The sequence below is a fragment of the Mobula birostris genome, chromosome 23, assembly GCF_030028105.1.
Source record: "Mobula birostris isolate sMobBir1 chromosome 23, sMobBir1.hap1, whole genome shotgun sequence".
In the NCBI taxonomy this organism is placed as follows: Eukaryota; Metazoa; Chordata; class Chondrichthyes; order Myliobatiformes; family Myliobatidae; genus Mobula; species Mobula birostris.
Window position 1 is genome coordinate 53,931,654 of NC_092392.1, and position 22,395 is coordinate 53,954,048.

At 42.0% G+C, this 22,395-nt stretch overlaps 1 protein-coding gene across 7 annotated transcripts in view; it reads right to left on the bottom strand.

Moving 5' to 3' along the window:
* The window catches only part of LOC140186899 (ATP-binding cassette sub-family C member 9-like), a 193,634-nt gene that overhangs the window by 48,446 nt on the left and 122,793 nt on the right, over positions 1-22,395 (bottom strand). For all 7 annotated transcript variants that reach the window (XM_072241652.1, XM_072241653.1, XM_072241650.1 and 4 more), the window contains 5 exons: positions 21,569-21,694; positions 18,342-18,441; positions 14,313-14,554; positions 11,641-11,798; positions 321-390 (listed from right to left, as the gene is read on the bottom strand). In XM_072241652.1, coding sequence (XP_072097753.1) covers positions 321-390; positions 11,641-11,798; positions 14,313-14,554; positions 18,342-18,441; positions 21,569-21,694 — 696 coding nt within the window. The remainder of the gene's footprint in view (positions 1-320; positions 391-11,640; positions 11,799-14,312; positions 14,555-18,341; positions 18,442-21,568; positions 21,695-22,395) is intronic.

The following is a 22,395-nucleotide window of genomic DNA, read 5'->3' on the forward strand; positions in this document are numbered from 1 at the left end:
AATTTCCTAATTTCATAGAGGATTCCAATGAACTGGTCCTAGTTCAGATTTGATGTCCTACTTTACCAAGTGGATACTGATACATAGGAATGGTAAAATATTCAGTCCTTCAGTCATTTGCCCATTCAGATCAATATCACAACTCATTTGTTTATCTACTTTGATTAAGCTGCTTGTTCTGACTCCACTGACAGTGAAAATATTTTCCATTTGTCTACACCATTAAATTCTTTAATGTTCTCAATCACTTAAGTTACCTTAAACCTCTACTCAAATGAGTGCGAGTCAATGCAACCTGCTGAAATAGCAAACATTCATACCTGATCTATTATGTTTGTGTCAGCAGAAAAGCGGTTGAGGATTTGGCCCAATGGTGTCAGGTCAAAGAACCTAAAGGATCAGAAAACAAAGTAAATAAGTTAAAGCTGACAACCAACCCCAAATATATAACATAGAACTTTCATACTAGGTTAAAACAATCATGTCATGATATAAATAATTATGGCTTTTTGTGATTTTTATTAATGAACTGGATGTGGGGGTAGAAGGGTGGGTTGGCAAGTTTGCAGACGACACAAAGGTTGGTGGTATTGTAGATAGTGTAGAGGATTGTCAAAGATTGCAGAGAGACATTGATAGGATGCAGAAGTGGGCTGAGAAGTGGCAGATGGAGTTCAACCCGGAGAAGTGTGAGGAGGTACACTTTGGAAGGACAAACTCCAAGGCAGAGTACAAAGTAAATGGCAGGATACTTGGTAGTGTGGAGGAGCAGAGGGATCTCGGGATACATGTCCACAGATCCCTGAAAGTTGCCTCACAGGTGGATAGGGTAGTTAAGAAAGCTTATGGGGTGTCAGCTTTCATAAGTCGAGGGATAGAGCTTTAGAGTCGCGATGTAATGATGCAGCTGTATAAAACTCTGGTTAGGCCACACTTGGAGTACTGTGTCCAGTTCAGGTCACCTTACTATAGGAAGGATGTGGAAGCATTGGAAAGGGTACAGAGGAGATTTACCAGGATGCTGCCTGGTTTAGAAAGTATGCATTATGATCAGAGATTAAGGGAGCTAGGGCTTTACTCTTTGGAGAGAAGGAGGATGAGAGGAGACATGATAAAGGTGTACAAGATAATAAGAGGAATAGATAGAGTGGATAGCCAGTGCCTCTTCCCCAGGGCACCACTGCTCAATACAAGAGGACATGGCTTTAAGGTAAGGGGTGGGAAGTTCAAGGGGGATATTAGAGGAAGATTTTTTACTCAGAGAGTGGTTGGTGCGTGGAATGCACTGCCTGAGTCAGTGGTGGAGGCAGATACACTAGTGAAGTTTAAGAGACTACTAGACAGGTATATGGAGGAATTTAAGGTGGGGGCTTATATGGGAGGCAGGGTTTGAGGGTCGGCACAACATTGTGGACCGAAGGGCCTGTACTGTGCTGTACTATTCTACATTCTATGTTCTATTAATATTGAAACTCCTTCAGAAGTTGATTTGATGGATTCTGATAGAGGCTTTGGTATTTCTTAAAGTAGCAAAGATGTTAAAAACGTTAAATCACAGTGTACAGCCAATTGAGTTGTTTCAGTTCAAACATTTATATTCTATTTTATTTCAGGGGTTCTGTTCCACCTTGAATCATTTTAAACACAAAGAATATGTAGGAAGGCTTTGTACTCTGCTGGCACTATGTGGCAGTTCAAGTGCAAAAAGGTAGCTTTTCCTGGTGCAAAAGTTTTATAAGTTTCCCAAATATTACTGCCATTGACGTCAATGAGAGAGGTAGAATAATGTGCTGGCTTGCTATCTTCAGTACTTAATACAACACAGAAAGAGATCAATTGGTTCATCACTCCTAGAAGAGCAATCTATCAGTTCCATTCTCCTCTTCCTGTATCGCTCCAGCTTACTGCCCCTCACACATCCCCATTTGGGCTTGCTCTGTTGGTGCCAGAATCTGCAGTGACACTTACAGGCCGCCCCCAGCACACCCTTGGGTGTGTCGGTCATTGAGACAATTGACTCATCTCACTGTATGTTTCGATGTACACATGATAAATAAACTTGAATCTTAAATTAGCTTCACTTTTCTGATTCCTTTTGCCATTTTTCCTCACTAAGGGTTAGCCAATTAACTGACCAGTGCAACTTTGAGAGGACCTAAAGCACCCAGAGGAAACTCACACAACCTCTAGGAGAATATGTGAATACAATACTAACAGTACCGGAGGTCAAGAGCAAACCCAGGCCACTAGTACAGTGAGGCAACTGTTGTGCTCATTCTGAAGGATCTATGTAAAGCAATTAAACTTTAAGTCACCCTTTCTGACCATTGCATTCTTTTCCAGTCTGAGTTCATGGTCTGTGGAGCTAGAAGTATATTCAATGATGTGGAATTAGGATGCATTATCCTCTTCAATAAAACTTGTCAAAAGTAGCTGTGCTCAATTTGATAATATCATAATACCACTGTGTCCAATTTGTAAATAGCTTTGGACCACTGCTAGGTACCCTTGAGCTAAATGAAATATTGACTGCCCCCATACTGGACACTTTTTAACCCATGCAAAATCCCAGGTCAGTTCTGAGATCAGTAACTCTAAGTCATCAATTATCTTTAGACACAGTGACCTGGGACTTTGTAGCCTAGGTTCTAACATGCAGAGAAAAGCTGAATTTCAAGTGCGTGTCACTGCCCAAAATATCAAATTTTTGACCAGTTGCAAAACTCAAAAACCCTATTAGATTGAAGTTGCAATAATAATGTGCTTTGATGGTTGCAGCAGAAGAAGTCTGTGATGGCTGGGTACTAATTCTATTGCTTTGGTCTTCCCTGCAGTAGTTCCTGGGGATTGTCTTTCAGCCTCTTCCAATCAAAACTCACAGCTGGGGATACCCATTGACAGTGGGATGGTTCTCAGGTTTGATTATAACCTCTTAGGCAATGACGCAGAACGTGTTGGGGAGCAAGTCACAGACAACATTCTGGCACTAACCGAAAAGCCAAATGGCCTGTGTGGCACACAAGTATTAGGAAATGTCAGTTAGCATAACGGCTTTACAGTGCCAGTGGGTTCCGGGTTCCATTCCTGCTGCTCCGTGTAAGAAGTCTGTACGCTTGCCCCATGGTCACATGTGTTTCCTCCGGGTGCGCCAGCTTCCTCCCACGTTCCAAAGATGTACAGGTTAGTTAATTAATTGGTCAGATGGGTGTAATTGGGTTGTGTGGGCTCGTTGGGCTGCAGGGCCCACTACCGTATCATATCTCTAAATAAAAATAAATAATTAATTTTCTTCTTGACATTCAATAGTACAACCATGGTGTAATTCACCAGCTTCAAGAGTCTCATAGACAGGATTGGTCACTTTAATTATCTGGTTACAAGAGAGAACCAGTGCCAGGTATTCTGGAACACATGAATTGCTGCCAGACCGTCAAAGCCTCCACAACACCTACAAGACCAGGAGTGCAATTCAACATCCTCCATTTGCCTAGATGAATGCAATACTCAAGGAGAAAAGCAGTCCACTTGTCTCACCACCTTTGTTGTCCATTCTGCCTATCACCAGCAAAATATCCTTTCAATATGTACAAGATGCATTGCAATATCTACCACAAGGCTTTTCAATGCCCCATCCAAAAACTGTGAGCTTTACCACCTGCAGTGGCAACCTAAACAGTAACATGGACCACGTCACAGATCATCCTGACTAGATAATCACTCACATCTCCTCTATCATTGCTAGATCAAAGTTCCAGGGTTACTCTATCACATTCACTACATGAGCTGTACCAGTTCACCACCACTTACTCAAGGGGAGTTAATGGTAGACAATGGCAGCAATACCCACTGAACTTAACTAAGTGAAAAATAATATTATTTTAAACAAAAAAGTGAGTTAATGGAGATTCTGAGATTGTAGATAAGTTCATAGAATAGGCTTAAATGCAAAGTGGATGGAAAATTGCTTTCACTGAAGAGATGTTGACGTAATTTCTATTTTTAAATTGTTATAAGAGACTTGGTGGTTTATAAAACTGACAGTTTCTTGGATGTAATTCTAAACTCTGTCCTAGATATGCTGATGGTGGCTGATTTTAATAATTAGTCCAGCGTGTTCTGCAAAATCAGCAATTGAACCGAGCAAGAGGTTCAATTTTGTTAACTCACTACAAATGCTCTAGATTATTAGAGGAAATACTCACTTTGGCGAAGATGTAAACATAGAAACAGAGAGAACAAGAAATCTGTCTAACCAGTTCAATTACGCCGGCACGACATTGTGGGCCAAAGGGCATGCTTCTGGGTGAACTGTCCTGTCCACTTCAGTTCCCCATTCCTGCTTTCCCCTCACCTCATGATTCATTAAGCTTTAAGATACACAAATGATATTGATTTGAATTTAAGATTTAACCTCTACTTCCATCAGTAGTAGAGAATTCCATGAGTTCACCAACCACTGATGAAGATATTTCACTGCTCTAAATAGTATGCCAACCATCCTAAAGCTCTGAACCATGGTTTTGAAACTCCAGCCACCAGGAACATCTTTCCTGCATTGTCTGTTGTTCAGTTTGAATTTGATAGGTCTCTGGGATCCCCTCTCATTGTTCTCTACTTCAGAGAATGCATGTCTAATTGACTTGATCTCTCCTCATATTTTCAGCCCTCCCATCCCAGGAAACTGGATCTAATGAACCTTCTCAGTTCTCCCTCCAAAGTTCAAAGTTCACAGTATGTATATCTCACCAAATACTGCCCTGGGATTCATTTTCTTGCAGGTATTCACAGTAGAACAAAGAATACAATAGAGTCAATGACATACAAGGAAGGACAACCAACCACTGTGCAAAAGAAGACAACCTGTGCAGATACAAAAAAACAAGCAAATAAGTAATACTCAGAACATGAATTGTAGAGTCCATAGGTTGTGGAATTAGTTTAGTGTTGATAAGTTCAATGTTCATGCCAACATCCTTTCTCAGACAATGAGAGTCCATATGGGATCTCAACAAAGCCCTGTAATCCCTGGTAATCCTTTCAAAGTGTTTTTTTAAAACAGGATGTGGGCCAGCCAAGCTAGCATTTATTGCCCATCCCTAGTTACCCTTGAGAAGGTGGGGATGAGCTGCGTTTTGAACCGCTGCAGTCCCTGAGGTATTGGTACACCTGCAGTGCTGTTAGGGAGGGGGAATTCCATGATTTTGAACCAATACCAATGAAGGAACAGGGATATGTTTCCAAGTTAGGATAGTGAGTGACTTGGAGGGGGATTTCCAAGTGGTGGTGTTTCCAGGTATCTGCTGTTCTCGTCCTTCTAGATGGTATTGGCTGTGGGTCTGGAAGGTGCTGCCTTAGGAACTTTGGTGTGTTGTTGCAGTGCATCTTGTAGATAGAACACACTGCTGCAACTGTCTATTGATGGTGGAGGGATTGGATGCTTGTGGAAGGGGTACCAATCAAGTCGGCTGCCTTGAACTGGATGGTGTCAAGCTTCTTGAATGTTGATGGAGCTGCACTCATCCAGGTGAGTGGCGAACATTCCATTACACTCCTAACCTGAGCTTTGGAGATGGTGGACAGGCTTGGCGAGTCAGGAGGTGAGTTACACACCGCGGGATTCCTAATCTTTGACCTGCTCTGGTAGCCGTTTATATGGCTAGAACCGGTTCAGTTTCCTGTCAATGGTAACCCCCAGGATGTCGATAGTAGGGGATTCAGTAATGGTGATGCCGCTGAATGTCAAGGGATGATGTAGAGCCTCTCTTGTTGGAGATGGTCATTGCCTGGCACTTACGTGACTTGAACGTCATTTGCCACCTGTCAGCCCAAGCCTGGATATTGTCCAGCTCCTGCTGCATTTGGGTATGAACTGCTTCACTATCTGAAGAGTCACGAACGGTGCAGAACATTGTGCAGTCATCTGTGAACATCCCCACTTCTGACCTTATAAGGAAGGAAGGATTTGATGAAGCAGCTGAAGGTGGTTGGTCCTAGGACACTTCCCTGAGGAACTCCTGCAGTGATGTCCTGAGGTGGAGATGATTGACCTCCAACCACCACAACCATCGTCCTTTGTGTGAGCTTTTTAAAAGTGTAAGCACATAATTGAGAATTTAACACAGTACTGAGGTTAGGTTCACTCGTTTGTAACTCCCTGTACTTTTTCTTCCCTTTTCCACTTGGGAATAGTGGGTTCACATTTGTTACCCTTCAATCTGTGAGTCACGCTCCAGAATCCTAAGAATTCTGGACAATAACCACAATACAATGACTTCCTGTAGTGCTCTGGGATGCAGATTATTGGGTTAGTCTTCTTTGGTCTATAAAACTTGACTAATGTGGCAGTTCTACCCTTCAGGTCTCAACCATCTCACTCATTGGTACTGCTACCATACTTGGTGATGGGCAATGAAATCCTCTACACATAGTAGATTCTATGCCTCTGCTACTTTCAGCACTACTTCCAAATGTTTTAAAACAGAGGAGTGTTGCTTCATTGGCTACTGGAAGAGTGTGTGAGATGAATGTAAAGGCTCTTTGGCCCACACCCTTCTGCCTGTACACCACTTCCCTGTTGCCGTAGGTGGACTTGTTTTGTTGGTGGGACCGACCCGTGCCCAGGGATTGCAACAGAGGAGCCTGGCGCCTTGTCTGCAAGACAAGATTTTGCAAGAATGACTGGATCAAACTGTTACACGGCCAGCCTGTGGGACAGCTCTTCCAATTTAAGCAAAGGTCCCCAGGTCTTTGGGAGCAGGATTTTGTGAGGTCAACAGAGCTGGGCACAACTTTGACAATTTTGAATTTTGAAGTCGTGTCCCTTTATGCTTTCAGTCTTTTTCTGTTAAGTCATAGAGATAATGGTACAATTGAATGGTCTGCTAATTCTTTTTGGAAAGTATTTAAGGGTCAATGAAATGGGATATGCCTGAAGCCATAAACAGATTGAACCAATCCAGGATGGCAAACTTTCTCCCAGGAATAGTGTCTGTGGACCAGATGATTTCTCATGTCAATTTAAGAAGTTATTTTTCTCTGAAATTCCAGCTTATTCACTTTAGTTAAATATCACAGCTGTCATGATGTATTGACATTTGGGTCATTTGATTGTTAGTCCAAGATTGTTAAAATGCTGCATTGACACCATTTTATGATTTAGCGAACAAGACAGAGAATACAGACTTAATTGGGCCAAGTGGTTGAAGTCCAGTACAGCTTTCCTTCATTAGAGGAGAAGGGGAATTGAGTTCTGTCTGCTCAAGAACTACTAGACGTGAAAGTTGTAAATCTGAAGATGAGCAGAGGAACCTTCCATTTTCCACACCCCCATTCCTTCCCTATGTAGAATAACCTCACAAGCTTGCTTTTTATTTTCCTTTTCTCATCACTTTAAGATCGTGCAAGTTGGTAACAGAGATCTAACTTTGGCTTGGTCACAAAAGATAGTGGCAGAGGTGTGTTCTTTTGACTGGAGGTCTCTGACACCAGTGGTGTTCTGTTGGGACATCTGTTATTTGCAATATATATTAATATATTCACTTGGATGAAAATGTAGATTATCTGATTAGTAAGTTTGCAGATGACACGAAAAATAGTGGGGTTGTGGACAGTGAGGAAGGTTGCCAATGTTACTGATGGATATTGAGCAGTTAGAAATAAGAGTGGAAGAGAGGCAAGTGATGTTCAATCCAAATAAATGTGAGGTATTACAATTTGGAGGGTCAAATGTATGAGGAAAATACACAGCAAATGACAGGACTTGGGGCCACTGATGTACAGTGGGATCTAGAGGTGCCTGAAAATGGAAACACGTGGCAAAGAAGACATATACATTATTTGCCATCATTGGGCCATCGAGTAAAAAAGTTGGAAGGTCATATTGCAGCTGTATAAAACTTCAGTTAGGCACATTGGTCATATTGTATACAATTTTGATGTGAAGGCTTTGGAGAGGTGGCAGAAGAGATTTCCTTGGATTAAAGGTGACTAGCTATAATGAGACATTGGAGAACCTCAAACTGTTTTTGGAGTTCTAGGGCATGGGGAGGTGGGCAAACTGATAGAATAGTGCTACAGTGTGAAGCAAGTTTTTCTTTAAAACAGAGCACTTTCCTGTAATGCTTCCTGTAATGTGTTGCTACAGAAGGCTGGAGATGACAATATTTAAGAGGCATTAAGAGAGACAAATGAACAGACAGGGATTAGAGGGATATAGACGACGTGCAGGCAAATGGGATTAGTTCAGGTGAGATTAATTCAGGTGGGCATAGTGGTTAGCACAGATGTGGTGGGCTGAATGGCCTGGTTCTTGGTTGTACTGTTCTGTGTTTAATGTTCTAAAGCAAGTTGATGTATGTGAAGCACCTTGATTCATTTCTCAGCGATCATTAGAAAAAAATTTCAGACCATACCAGACCAATCTCATTCACATTCACCAGTCCTGGGAAGTAACAGTGGGACCAGAGACAGGAATGCAGCAGCTTATTTCTTCAGTTCACCCCTGTCAGTATAGTGTCTGTGTGCCATGATGCACAAACTCCTACCGTTGATGGGGTGGGCCTACGTGTACCACCATAGGGGAGGGCAGGAAATCTTTGGACAATTTGATTGGGAAGGAATGGACAGGTTCTGAGGTAGAAATGAGAAAGGTCTGGTAAAAATTCTAAACCCCAATCTCCTTATAATTACAAAATGGAGCACAACATTTTAAAAGTGGTAACACATTGATAAATGTGGTTACAATGAACCAGACTCTACTCAGTTTAGCTACCTGGCCACCTTTTGTACTTTATTGTATTTAGAGAGCCCATTTGTTAACAAGCCCCACACATCAAAGTTGCTGGTGAACGCAGCAGGCCAGGCAGCATCTCTAGGAAGAGGCACAGTTGACGGTTCAGGCCGAGACCCTTTGTCATTAACAACCCCTTCTGGCCCAACAAGCCCAAACCACCCAGTTACACTGAGATGACAAATTAACGTACAAATATGTAGGTCTTGGGGATGTGGGGGGCGGGGGTGGAGAATGGGAGCACCTGGAGGAAACCCACATGTCATGGGGAGAACGTACAAACTCCCATCAAACAGCAGTAGAGCTGAACCCAGGCCTCTGGCACTGTAATAGTGTTAGGCTCACTGCTAGTTTTCTATGCCGCCCCAATAGCAAGGAGGTGGAGGCTTTGGAGAAGGTGCAGGAGGCACTAACCAGGATGCTGCCTGGATTACAGGGCATGTTGCACAAGCAGAGGTTGGACAAACTTCGATCATTTCTTTGGAGTGGCAGAGGCTGATGGATAACTGATAGAAATATCCAAGATTATCAGGGCCATAGATAGTATCTTTTACCTGAAGTTGAAGTGTTTAATACTGGGAGGTGGTGGTGTAGTGGCATCAGCACTGGGCTTCAAGGCAGATGGTTCTGAGTTCAAACCCAGCCGGGTCCCAACCTGGGCAGCAGCAGTATCTGTGTGCAAGAAAGGCCTGTCCACTTCTGTATCATGAAACCCTATGGATCCTATGGTCTATGAGGTCACAAAGAGTCGGACAACAACAAATGCACTGAAGGTGGAAGGAAAAAGGTTGAAAGGAGCCTTGCGAGGCATGTTTATCCACACAAAATGTGCTCCGTACCTGAATTGTGCTGCCACAGGTGGTGGTAGAGGCAGGAACAACAGTGATGCCCAGGTAGGCACATGAAGATGCAGGGAACAGAGGGATATGCATCATGTGCAGGCAGAGTGCATTCAGGAATTATTAGGTTAATTAGTGTGGCACAACATTGTGGGCCGAAGGGCCTTTTCATGTTCTGTGCCATGTTCTACATTCCTGCCAGAGGCCAGAAGGACATACACTGGAAAAGGAGTTAGAAACCAAGCCCTGAACAATGTGGACTTTGGTATCCGGGTGTAGACCAAGCAGATAGCTGACAGAACCACTAAATTCAGGGAATGCATGGCACAAAGGAAGTCACTGGACCCACCACAGTCCATGCTAGAAGAAGAAAGTTATCCTGACTACTCCAGCTCTTTATCTGTACCTTATGGGCTGTGGCACTTTAAGAACCAAGTGCTTTTTAAATGTGGTAAAGGTGTCTACTTCTACCACTCTTCCAGGACCCCTCCATACTCTGGTGAAACATATTCACCCAATTCACAGCTAATCGTTCTCCGAATGACTTTTCATTCTAAACCACCTGGTCACTAAGGTTCCTTGTGTTAACCTTATCCAGCCCCCTGAGGATTGCATACACCTCAGCTGAAGCTCTCCTCTGCCCCTCTGATCTTCAACTGTACATTGCCTTTGTAAGTTTCTCTGCATCCATTTGGGTTTTATCAAGTATTTCCTGTAATGTGTGTAAACAGAACTATATTCTATATCTAGGTGCACCTTACTCAGTGGTTTATACCATTCTGGTTTTATACTCCATGCTGTAACCACCACAGTTATTGATCCCATCACCACAAGAAACTTGAGGATAAACTTTGTAAGATACATGGTTAATGCATGCCTCAAATTTATCATGTATTCCCTTGTCTTGTTTGCTGTTCTTGAATATCCCATTCTTCTGTCAAGATAATTTTATTTATCAATTCTCCCTACTGGACCTCTTCCTATTTAAGGGTTTTTTTTATCCCTAACAACTGCAAGGCAATATTTAGGCAACACACATCAAAGTTGCTGGTGAACGCAGCAGGCCAGGCAGCATCTCTAGGAAGAGGTACAGTCGACGTTTCAGGCCGAGACCCTTCGTCGGGACAGGCAATATTTATATCATTTGCAAACCTCTGTTCAAATCTAAATGGCTGATACTAGCATCCAGAACATTCTCATTACTGCCATCAGAGAGGAGGTACAGGAGCTTGAAGGCACAACACTCAATGTTTCTGGAACAGCTTCTAACAATATTTCTGATTATGATTTATAGTATATTTTATGTCTTGCACTGTACTGCTGCCACAAAACAACATATGCCAGTGATGATAAAGCTGATTCTGATTCATAAATGATAATCCTACTTCAGCTTAGAACATAGAACATTACAGCACAGTACAAGCTCTGTGGCCCACAATGTTGTTCTGACCGTTTAACATTCTCTATCTAAGATCAAAATAACCCTTCCCCCCTACATAGCCCTCCATTTTTCTATCATCCATGGTGCTTATCTAAAAGTTTCTCAAATGCCCCTAATCTTTCTGCCTCTACCTCCACTGTTGTCAGCATTTTCAGTACACCCAACACTTCTTGTTTAAAAAACAATTACCTCTGACATCCCACTATACTTTCCACCTTAAGATTATCCCTCCTCGTATTAGACAAACTTCTCTGTGTCCTTTGAGTGCTGGTCTATTGTACATTCCTTAATTCTTTTAACAACTGCCTCTAAACACCCAATTCCTAATCTCTGAAATTCATTCTTTAAATATCTGTTCCTCTCTCCCTCTCTCTCTTTCACGAACACACTTAAAGCCAACCTCTTTGATCTGCCTTAACATTTCCTTATATGGCATAGAGACATTTGAATAAATGTCTTCTGAAGTGCTTGAGATATTTCACTACACTAAGGTGCCATATAAGTATGTTATTTTTATTAATGCTCCATTAATTCTCTTTCATTAATGTAATTCAAGACTTTTTACAGCTTACCTCACTGGTGCTAAAATGATCTTGTTTAGGAGATTACGGTGGAGATTTTTGGCTGCTGTTAGGCCCATCCATTCAACAGTCAGAGATGTAATGAGGCACAACATGATCCCCACACTGCACAGGATGCTATACGATACTTTGCAGTAATTTTGGTTGTCCTAAGGAACATAGAGAAAGAGGGTCAACATCCTGAAAGAGATCACCCACACAGTTATTTGGACTCTAACCTGATTAGGTAACCATTATGCAGCAAAAGGTCTAAATTTCAAATCACTGCATCAAAATTGAAAAGTTCTAGATTGTTCAGAAGATATTTTAAAGAGTAAGAATTCATCATATTTTTGACAAAACTAAGGATATAATCTGTACTGAGTAAATAATCATACAGTAATATGCATCAAAAAGGACTTTTAAAATGAGTTTATTAAATCGTTTTATTTTCTAAATTTATTATAAACTTATTTTAAATGAATCTCAAAAGCTTATAATCAAAAACTCACCCAGTGATAAAATGACAACTAAATAAATCAATCTTTTACCCCTGCCCCCTTTTTAAAAAAAAAACCACAGGCATGAAACTTCCTTTGTAAATTATATTGCACTTACACATTACAGTCAGAATCACCATACCGATTTCTCCGAGGTAGAATTGATGTAACAAAATATACTGGACTAATTGTGCTTACATTCACTAGAGTTTTGAGGAATGAAAGTAGATCTCATAGAAACCTCCAAAATTCTAACTGGACTGGACAGATTAGATATAGGGAGGATGTTCCAGATTGCCATAAAGCCATAAAACACAGGAGCTGAATTAGGCCATTTGGCCCTATGAGTCTGCTCCACCATTCCAGTCATGACTGATGTATTATTCCTCTGAATGGATAAGGATTTCAATTCCAGGGGCTGTAATCTAAGGACAGAGGGTAAACCGTTTAGGACTGAGTTGAAGAGAAATGCCTTCTCTCAGACAGTGGTGAACCAGTGGAGCTCTCTATCACAGAAAAGGAGCTGAAACCAAATCAATAAATATTCTCAAGAAAGTATTAGCTATGTTTTTGAAGCTAATGGGATCCAGGGACACGGGGAGGCAGCTGAAACTGGACATGGTATTTGGATGATCAATCTAAGACTTCCCTCCTGCATAGCCCTTTATTTTTTTTTACCATCCATCTGCCTACCTAAGAGTCTTTAAATACGCCTAATGTATCTGCCTCTACCACCACCTTGACAGGGCATTCCACAGTCCCATCACTCTTCATAAAAACCTTTCCTCCAATCACCTTAAAATCATGACCCCTGGTATTAGCCATTACTACCCTGGGAAAAAGTCCCTGGTGGTTCCACTTGATCTATTCTTCTTATTATCTTGTACACCTTATACATCTGCATCTTTTCATCATGTACTTTTACGCTTGGTACATATCTTGCACTGATTTAACTTATCGTTACTGGTTACCTCTGCATCTCCTTGTGGACATGAATTCCACATTCGCACCACTCTCTGAACTCATTTTACTCATCCAGTGCTTCGCTTCGGATTCCCCGCAGAAACACCACACGGATGAAGACAAATATGTTATCCCAATCATTTTCAGAAACTTAACCAGAATCTGGCATCATGTGGGAACTTCATCATGATTGAATGGAAACAAGCTGTCCATTTATTAAAAACATACAGAAGTGGTTTGAAAAGTGCAGTTTGTCTGTCAGTCAAGTTCATCTGGACACTACTGCAGCCTCCACAGATCTCATCATCCCACTTGTACAGTCGAACAGGTAAATGTCATTCATCCCTGGACCATTTTAACAAATTATTTCTGCTCACTCACAAGACCTTGACATCAACCCTATCATCAATGCTTGGAACTGAATACTTCCTCTGAAGCCTAGCAAGTAATTTATAAAACTGTCGAAAGCGTCCTTACTTTCTAATCTATTGCTTTTCAATTGAGACAAAACAAGGATCCCAACATCCTCCTGCTACTTTTGATGACCCGCATACATGAGGCACTGGCTTCTCCAAGCTCTGCATCTTTACCTAAACTTCGTTTCATCTCTTCCCATTCATCCTATTAAACAATTCTCTGTTAAGCGCCTCCAGACCTGTGGCTTATGAACATTCTCATTTGAAGGAAGAATACTCTCAAACATTCGTCAGAAAAGCCACCTCTTGGATTAAGTTTTTGCTTCTTCGCTGGCCCTGCGGTGTATGATGTACTGTATCAGGATGCTTCTGTCTATGTAAGGTCAGTTTTTTATCATATTGCCTCTGATGGGTGAGTCACCCAACATGTTGAGAAACTACCCAAGCCATATTATGTCCTGAAGTTAGGGAGCTTTATGCCTGCATAGCAAGTTGGACACCAACCCAAATATGTAAGGTCACAAGAAAAAGCATCAAAGTAGACAACTCTGTTCATCAAAGTTATTCTATCATTCAATAAGTTAATGGGTGAAACTCTGCACCAATTCCACTTACTTGACCTATCTCCATACTGTCACCCCACCGACCTCCTCCAATTACTGTAATATCAACTAAATGTAAGTTGCTGTCATTTCAGGTGAATGCCAAATTGGGTTCATGTTAACTTCTTGTTTCCCAAGTAGTACACTCCTCCCGAGTCCCTCTGTATCATTACACCCCAACCACTTACAGAGGAAGTTCCTACCTTTTCCGGTGATTGACCATTCTCTGATGATGGCTGGCTCACATGGACAGATGTCCACTTTGCTAGCCAAAAGTCAATGGCCACCATGACGGAATGCTTTAGTAACTTGGAAATTACAAGCAAGAAGAGCAGAAGGAACCCTCCTGAGGTCAGATATCTCCAGAAAGCTCGCCAAGGCATTTTTGTCCGAAGCCTCATCACTGTAGACATGTTATCTTCTTCATCATCTTCTTCGTCTTCTTCTATCCTCAGAGTATGAAAGAAACATTTATTTTGGCTGATACTACACCTTCACTATAAAAGAATAGTACTTTGCATGAAGTACCTATTGGAGAAGTGAAGAAGTGCTTCCTATAAGCGGAAAATGAAAACTGATACATTGATTATGTTTTATTTCATTTATGATCATGCAAAAAGAGAATTCAGCATGGTTTTAAAGTAGCATGCACATGAAATAATACACAATAACCTCTTCAAAAACCAATTAACTTGTGAATGTCTTTTATATCAAAATGCAGAAATAAAAACCATTGGAATCTGTTCTGGACTGTAGTGGGTTGTAGCTGAGCAGACTGCAACTCCGTGACTGCCTTCACTTCATGACCTTTGAAGCAAGAATCCTCCTAACTCCTACCAGATTTGGTTTTAAAGATTTCAGCTGACGACCTCCTCCCTCCCCAACTCCAAACACATCAGGTGACCCACAGCTTCTTGGAAGAAAGAGAGTTTTACTTTAAGCTTTCACTTCTTACAGCCTATTTCTCTTTAAACATACAAAGCTATATGCTATTGTCTACTCAAGAAAATACCAGCTAGCAGAAGACATATCTTAAAGCTCATAAGCAGAAGAGATTCTGCAGATGCTGGAAATCCAGAGCAACACATACAAAATACTGGGGTAACTCGTCAGGTCAGGCAGCATCCAAGGACAGAAATAAACAGCTGAGTTTTTTGGCTGAGGCTCTTCACCGGGATTGGCAAGGAAGGGAGAAGAACCCAGAATAAGAAGGTGGGTGGGGGGGGGGAGGAGGAGGAGTACAATCTAGCTGGTGACAGGTGAAACGAGGTGAGGGGGAAGATGGGTGGGTGGGGGAGGGACAATGTAGTGAATAGCTGGGAGAGGTTAAGTGGAAAAGGTAAAGGGCTGAAGAACAAGGAATCTGATAGGAGAGGAGAATGAACCATGTGAGAGATGATAGGATGAGGGGCACCAGAGGGAGGTGATGGATAAGTGAGGAGAATAGCTTCTTCTTCAACCCTTTACTCTTTCACCACCAAACTTCTTACTTTTTATCCCCTCACCCACCCACCCACCCATCTTCCCCCTCACCTGGTTTCACCTGTGTGTGTATATATATATATATATATATATATACACCTAAAATTTTGGCACAGTACTGTATATCCATACTCCTTGTACCCCAATATGCTTTCCAGCTGAATATACTTCAGAACATTAGTCTTTGAACAAATGATCTATGACATGGAATTGATATACCTTTGCTAAAGCTTGCCAAGGATTGTCAATTAACTGATATGTTTGGCGGTGAGGAAAGCCCAGCCAAAAGAACACTTTGTTTATATATCATCAGTAATATCCATTTGAAATGTTAGCTTTCCATTGGATTAACACCAGCAATCTAATCACGGATTTATGATTAATCAAGGATATATATATAAAGACAAAATAAAGGGCCAATCATTTACAAGTGAGGTATGTAGACATTTCTCCTCCCAGAAGGTGGTGAATCTATGGAATTCTCTGCCCGAGTGGAGGCCTGATCATTAGATATATGTGAGGTGGGAAAGGATAAACAATTGACAGATTGAGGAATTGAAGACTATGGGAAAGAGGAAGAGGAAGAAGCAAAGAGGAGGAGTTGAGGCCAGTATCAATCAGTAATGACCATTTTGAATGGTAGGGCAGGATTGAAGGTCCGTGTGGCCTAATCCTACAATTTTCTTGTGTCTTGTGCACTCCTGGATTGCCTATTTTTGGTTATGGAAGATTTGGGGCTTATATTGGGACCTCTACAGAATTTTAACTAACTCTCTAGTTCTGGTCACTTAACTACAGGAAGGATATGGATAAGTGCGCATGCGCCGGTCGTGCATGCAGCCTGGTACAGCCATTCCGATCTATTCTTTTACTTTCTTCTTCTTACTTTTAATTTATGTTATTTTTTGTATTTTTTTTGCACGGTAACACGTCGAAGCTGCACCCTCTCTAATGTGCTGGTAGGGAGAGTTTTATTTGGGTTTTCTTTAGCGCTGGAAATGGTTACATCCAGACACGCGGGACAGAAGCAAGGTCGCATGGTGTATTCCACAGTCCGGCAAATTCCGGCCGGCTTAGCGAACAGAGCGGCAGACACCCCTGCTGAAATCTGGAGGAAAACACACAGAGGAGGCAGAGGGGGATCACAAAGCCAAGGAAAGAGGACTGGGTTGAGACAACAGAGACTTTTGGAGAAGAGGAGTTCGGTGGGTAATACCATTCCGCCTGACCGGAAGTGCACCGAGAGCGGTAAGCAGCGTGAAGGAGTGGGGTGCTTACTGATCTGGCTAACAACAGATGGTGCAATCCGAGGTATATTACGATTGAGGAACGTGTTTGTAGACCGGATATTGAACTTTTTACTGTTGAACTTTGGCCACATTCCACCGTGATACAACACTTGGCAGCACGGGAGGTCGTTCCTGCCTGTGGCCATCGAACGTGCAGCTCCTCCCGTGGAGGGTCGGACACCCTGAGCCAATAGACTGGTCCTGGACTTATTTTCCATCTGGCATTGTTTGGCATTTTGTTGTTTGACTGCTGGGGTTTATTTGTATTGCTATACTTACACTCTATTCTTGGTTGGTGTGGCTGTAACGAAACCAAATTTCCCTCGGGATTAATAAAGTTTATCTATCTATCTATCTATCTAACTATAGAGAGAGTGCAGAGGAGATTTACAAGGATGTTGCCTGGATTGGAGGGTGTATTTTATGAAAATAGGTTGAGTGTACTTGGCCTTTTCTCCTTGGAGCGATGGAGGATGAATGGTGACCTGATAGAGGTGTATAAGATGATGAGGGGCATTGATCGTGTGGATAGTCAGAGGCTTTTTCCCAGGGCTGAAATGGCTAAAACAAGGGGACATAGTTTTAAAGTGCTTGGAAATGGGTACCAAGGGGATGTCAGGGGTAAGTTTTTCCACACAGAGAGTGGTGGGTGTGTGGAACGCACTGCTGGCGACTGTGGTGGAACGGATACGATAGGGTCTTTTAAGAGCCTCTTAGATAGGTACATGGAGCTTAGAAAAATAGAGGGCTATGCGCCTTCTAGGCCGTCTCTAGAGTCCGTTACGTGGTCGGCACAACGTTGTGGGCGGAAGGGACTGTAATGTACTATAAATTTCTATGTTCTATGTTCTTTGCCAGTAAAAGTCCTGTTACAGCTTTACAACATCATCCTAGTTGGAACTCCTTTGGCATTACTGTATCTCCTAAAGAAACACAGCCCTAACATGTGGTCAGGTGGCATTGATGGGATAGTTGATGGAAATGATAAGGTAACATTCACTTCTCACCAAACTGGCGAATGGTTGCTGGTAAGAAATGTGCTAAAGTTTTAGTATATCTTGTTTCTACTCAACTTCTGGACACTGTAAGTGTCTACTTTTTACCTCATCCAGAGGTACAGATGAGACATGGGACAGTGAGAATGCTGGAGAATCTCCTCTCTGATCTCTGCCTACGTTTTGTCAAATCTGGTTTGCATAAGACTAGACCAGGGTACACAAGAACTGGGGTTGGAGTTGGTGAAGGTGGTGGAGATAGGGCTGGTGGTCATTTTAATTGCCTCTATCTCAGGGCTAACCCTCCCAAATAATTGCCAAGGGAGGTCAAGTGGTTCCCACCTCATGAGACGTCATTGATTAAATGACCCACAGCTATTTTAACCCTCCTTTTCTAATAGTTCTGGACCAGAAAGGAGTGGCACTATTCAATAGCAAGCAACCAGTAAGGACCAAAAAATCCAACCTTCATCTTCATCATCCATTTGAGCTTTGGCTTCTCGAGAATACATCGCTCTGCGCAAGGTTTTCCTTTCAAGAATTGTCTGACTTTCACCTTCTGTTTCCTGAACCAACACAGAAAGAGTCTTGTTAAATTCAATTAAAATAATGTCACATTACACGTCAGGGTTCACACTAAAGGTTCTTGAATTTAAAGGCAGTGGGTATTTGTGCATGTATGATTAAATTATCCAATGCCACCTTACAGTTATCTTCTCTTTTACTGCTAAACATTACATTTTTTTGGGAGGATACTTTTTAAAACTAAGCCATACTGTTAGAAAAGCAATATCATATCGATCACTTTCCCTACACTTCTCTGCATTTACATTTCCGTAGCAGTCTGATGATTAGATGAGAATCCCAAGACCTGGAGACAAAGGTTTGACTCTCACGGCAGAAGAGCATGACTGATTTAAAACTACGTTCTATACGGCCAAACAAGTCAATGAGTTCAAATGTAAATTAGAGACAAAAGAGACTGCAGATTTGGAAATCAAATAAAATTGCTGCTGGAGGCACTCAGCAGGTCAGACAGCGTCTGTCGAGACAGAGACACAGATTGCACTTTGGGTTGAGATCATCTGCCCGGACTGATTTCTGGGGAATTTTAGTGGTGGTTAATAAAATTTGAACTTGCCCACAATATCTACATCTCATAAACAAATGAGAAATGTCAGTGCAGAGGCATCCTTAGGCTCAGAATGACCAGGTGCAGAAAGGATGTTATTTTACAATAGGTCAGTACTGATGACAAAACAAGACTTAAGTGCCGGGGTATATTTTGCTTTTGCTCTCTAATCTAACGAACTCCAATCCTGATATTCCATTCTGAAGTAACCATTGGAACTGAATATCTAGAAGCAGCTAAGGGAATACAAAGTGAGCTAATGCTTTGCTGCCTACTCAACACAAACAAATAGTCTATCAGGCCAGGGCATAAACATTCCCAAACGCATTCCACAGATTAGACAAGATCAGGTCACTGGTGTTGCTTTCACTCATGTATAATTACGGATGAGACTCGACACCAGGAGATAGAACAAAGCCAGAAGTTGAATAAACCTTTATTCAGTAAAACTACTTAACTACAAAAATCTCAAAACTCAACAGTACATCCCAAAGCATGACTATTTAAATACCTTACCCAAGAACATTCGAGATGTTGATATGAACAATGACCAATCAGAGAAAGTCAGCCTGGGATTGGTTTCAGTTGACCAATGAGTGCTAGCTGTTTCAGCTCATTGTAATACTTCCTTCATGACGATGATTACCTGCAGGATTTGAGACAAGGGTTGATTTGGATTGGAACAGGCTGCTTCCATTGGTGACCACTCCTTCTTAGTAGTAGCAGGCTGTCACTTGCTTGTTGCGATGTTGCTTGCAACTGTGCTCATGCTGGAGGTTAGTTCAGTCAGGGTAAATCAAACACTTCCAGTAAGAGATGAAAGGTCTAGCTCTGTGTTTGATGATCTGTCCGACAAACTTGGGCCTTTGGGAGCACATGGTCGCAACTGGTTGACGTGGCGATGCAAGTGACGTCGACCTACGATAACTTCGTAGACCACTTTCCCCATCTGTTTGACAATCTGGCCCGGTATCCAGGGGTCTTGCCCATTGTGATACTGTCTGGCCACACTGCAGATCCAGACATGAATGATTTCACGCTTCGACCAAGGTCAGTGTGGCTGCCTTTGAGCACCTGACCATCTGCTGTCTTGGATGTGGTTGCTATGGCAGCATTGCATCCAACACTGTGCACAGTTTTCTTCACAAAAGCACTTGAGCTGGAGACTTCCTCTCAAGGCTTGGATGCGATGTGACTCGATATGTCAGCAGAAATGTGTAAAGAAGCTCAGCCAATGTTCCTACCCCTCTTGATTTCAGAAGTGATTGTTTGAAGGTATCCACTGTTGGACAGTGGATTATAAGAGGTGAGCAGATGTGGATAATTCCACTGTTCTGGCAGAATACAGCAAACCACTGGGAACTGAATTGGGTGCCATTGTCAGAAACGAACATTTCTGGCATCCCAAAGGGGCTGAAGATTTCCAGCAGATGTTGAATAGTAGGATGTGTCTTTGTTGACCTTTGGTTACTTGGCATAGGCGTCAACCAGGGCTATGCCACTTTAACACCCATGGTTCTTGATTTCAAAATCATATCTGTACTTGATGTCAAAATCATAGGCTAATAACATCATTGTCCACTTTTGTAGACATTTAGCACTATACATTAGGATGCCTTTCCCGAAGATGGACAACAGTGTTCTATGTCCTGGTAAAGTCAACTGTGGATGTGACTATTAAACTCCTTGTAGATTTTGATGGCTTTTGAAACTGCTTGCCCTTGTGTTTCACTGGCATTGAAGACAGTGAAGGATAGCAAAAGCCTTCTTTGTGACCATGGCATTGACATTTGCTGTAAATGTGTTTCTTTTACGGGCAGTTTCATGGATTTTTAGCCTGGATCACAATTGCAAAACCAGACTCTGCTACAAATAAAGAAGCATAATTTGATTATAAAATGTAGCAGTTAGCGCAACGTGTCACTGAGTAAGACAGGGGTTTGATTTACACCACCATCTGTAAGGTTTTTTTTTACATTCTCCCGTAATAGTCTGGGTTTCCTCCAGGTGCTCTGGTTTCCTCTCACATTCCAAAAAATCATTAGGATTAGTGAATTGAAGACATGTTACGTTGGTACTGGAAGCATACCGACATACACTGACTTGATTTGTTGCAAATGACACATTTCACTGTATGTTTCAAAATAAAGCTAAGCTTTAACTCCCACATAGTGTAATCTAGTCTCACCCTAACAGGGGAATTTCCTTTGCTCCACCATTACCTTCTCTCACCTTGTCATCTAAACTAACTTTATTTTTTCTGAATGGTCTTAAACTTCAAACATTATTTTTGTTTCTCTCTCCACAGAAGTTATTTCCAGCATTTTCTGTTTTTGTTACACATTCACCATGCCTTGCTGCTTTGCTTGGGCTCACGAAGAACACTTCCCTGAGAAGGAGAGGAGTTAAATCCAGAAATGAGAGGCGTGCTGTTTCCTTGTATTTTTCTCTCAGTTACAGTTAACAGAAAATAAATCTTAGCAATCAGACTTATAAGTTGTTCAACTGACCGGCTGGTTGCATATATTCACAAGGATGCTTCCTGGAGCTTCACATATTACCTTCTCAAATTCCTGATCCTGTCGATTCATAAGGGTTTTCCATTGCTCATACAGTTCTACGTCATGGTGCTGAAAATCCTTCAAGGTGCCTTCTCTAATGATGGTTCCATCTTTCATCGCAATTATCTGGATGATAAAAAAAAATGCCAGCCTCTTAGCTGAGCTGAAATTCATCTACTATTCTTAGAGAGTCACAGGCTTGAAAGATAGCTTACTACATGCTATGAATGTAGTTGGTAATTGGTTTATTGTTGTCATATGTACCAAGATACAGTGAAGTGTCTTTGAAAATCTGCTGTATGTGTCTGTAGACCTACCCCAAGAGGATGATGCTGAAAGTGATTTGTAAGGCACAAAGCTGTAAATAGTTCACAAAGGCAAATAGGGATGAACAATACACGAGGGAATCTGCAGATGCTGGAAATTCGAGCAACGCACACAAGAAGTACCGGTGGAACGCAGCAGGCCAGGCAGCATCTATTGGTAGAGGTACAGTTGACGTTTCAGGCCGGGACCCTTCGTCAGGACTAACTGAAAGAAGAGCTAGTAAGAGATTTGAAAGTGGGGGGGGGGGGAGATCCGAAATGATAGGAGAAGACAGGAGGGGGAGGGATGGAGCCAAGAGCTGGACAGTTGATTGGCAAAAGGGATACCAGGCTGGAGAAGGGAGAGGATCATGGGACGGGAGGCCTAGGGAGAAAGAAAAGGAGAGGGGAAACCCAGAGTTTGGACAAGGAGTTATAGTGAGAGGGACAGAGGGAGAAAAAAGAGAGAAAAAAAGGGGGAAAGAAAAAAAAATAACAACAATAAATAAATAAATAAGGGAT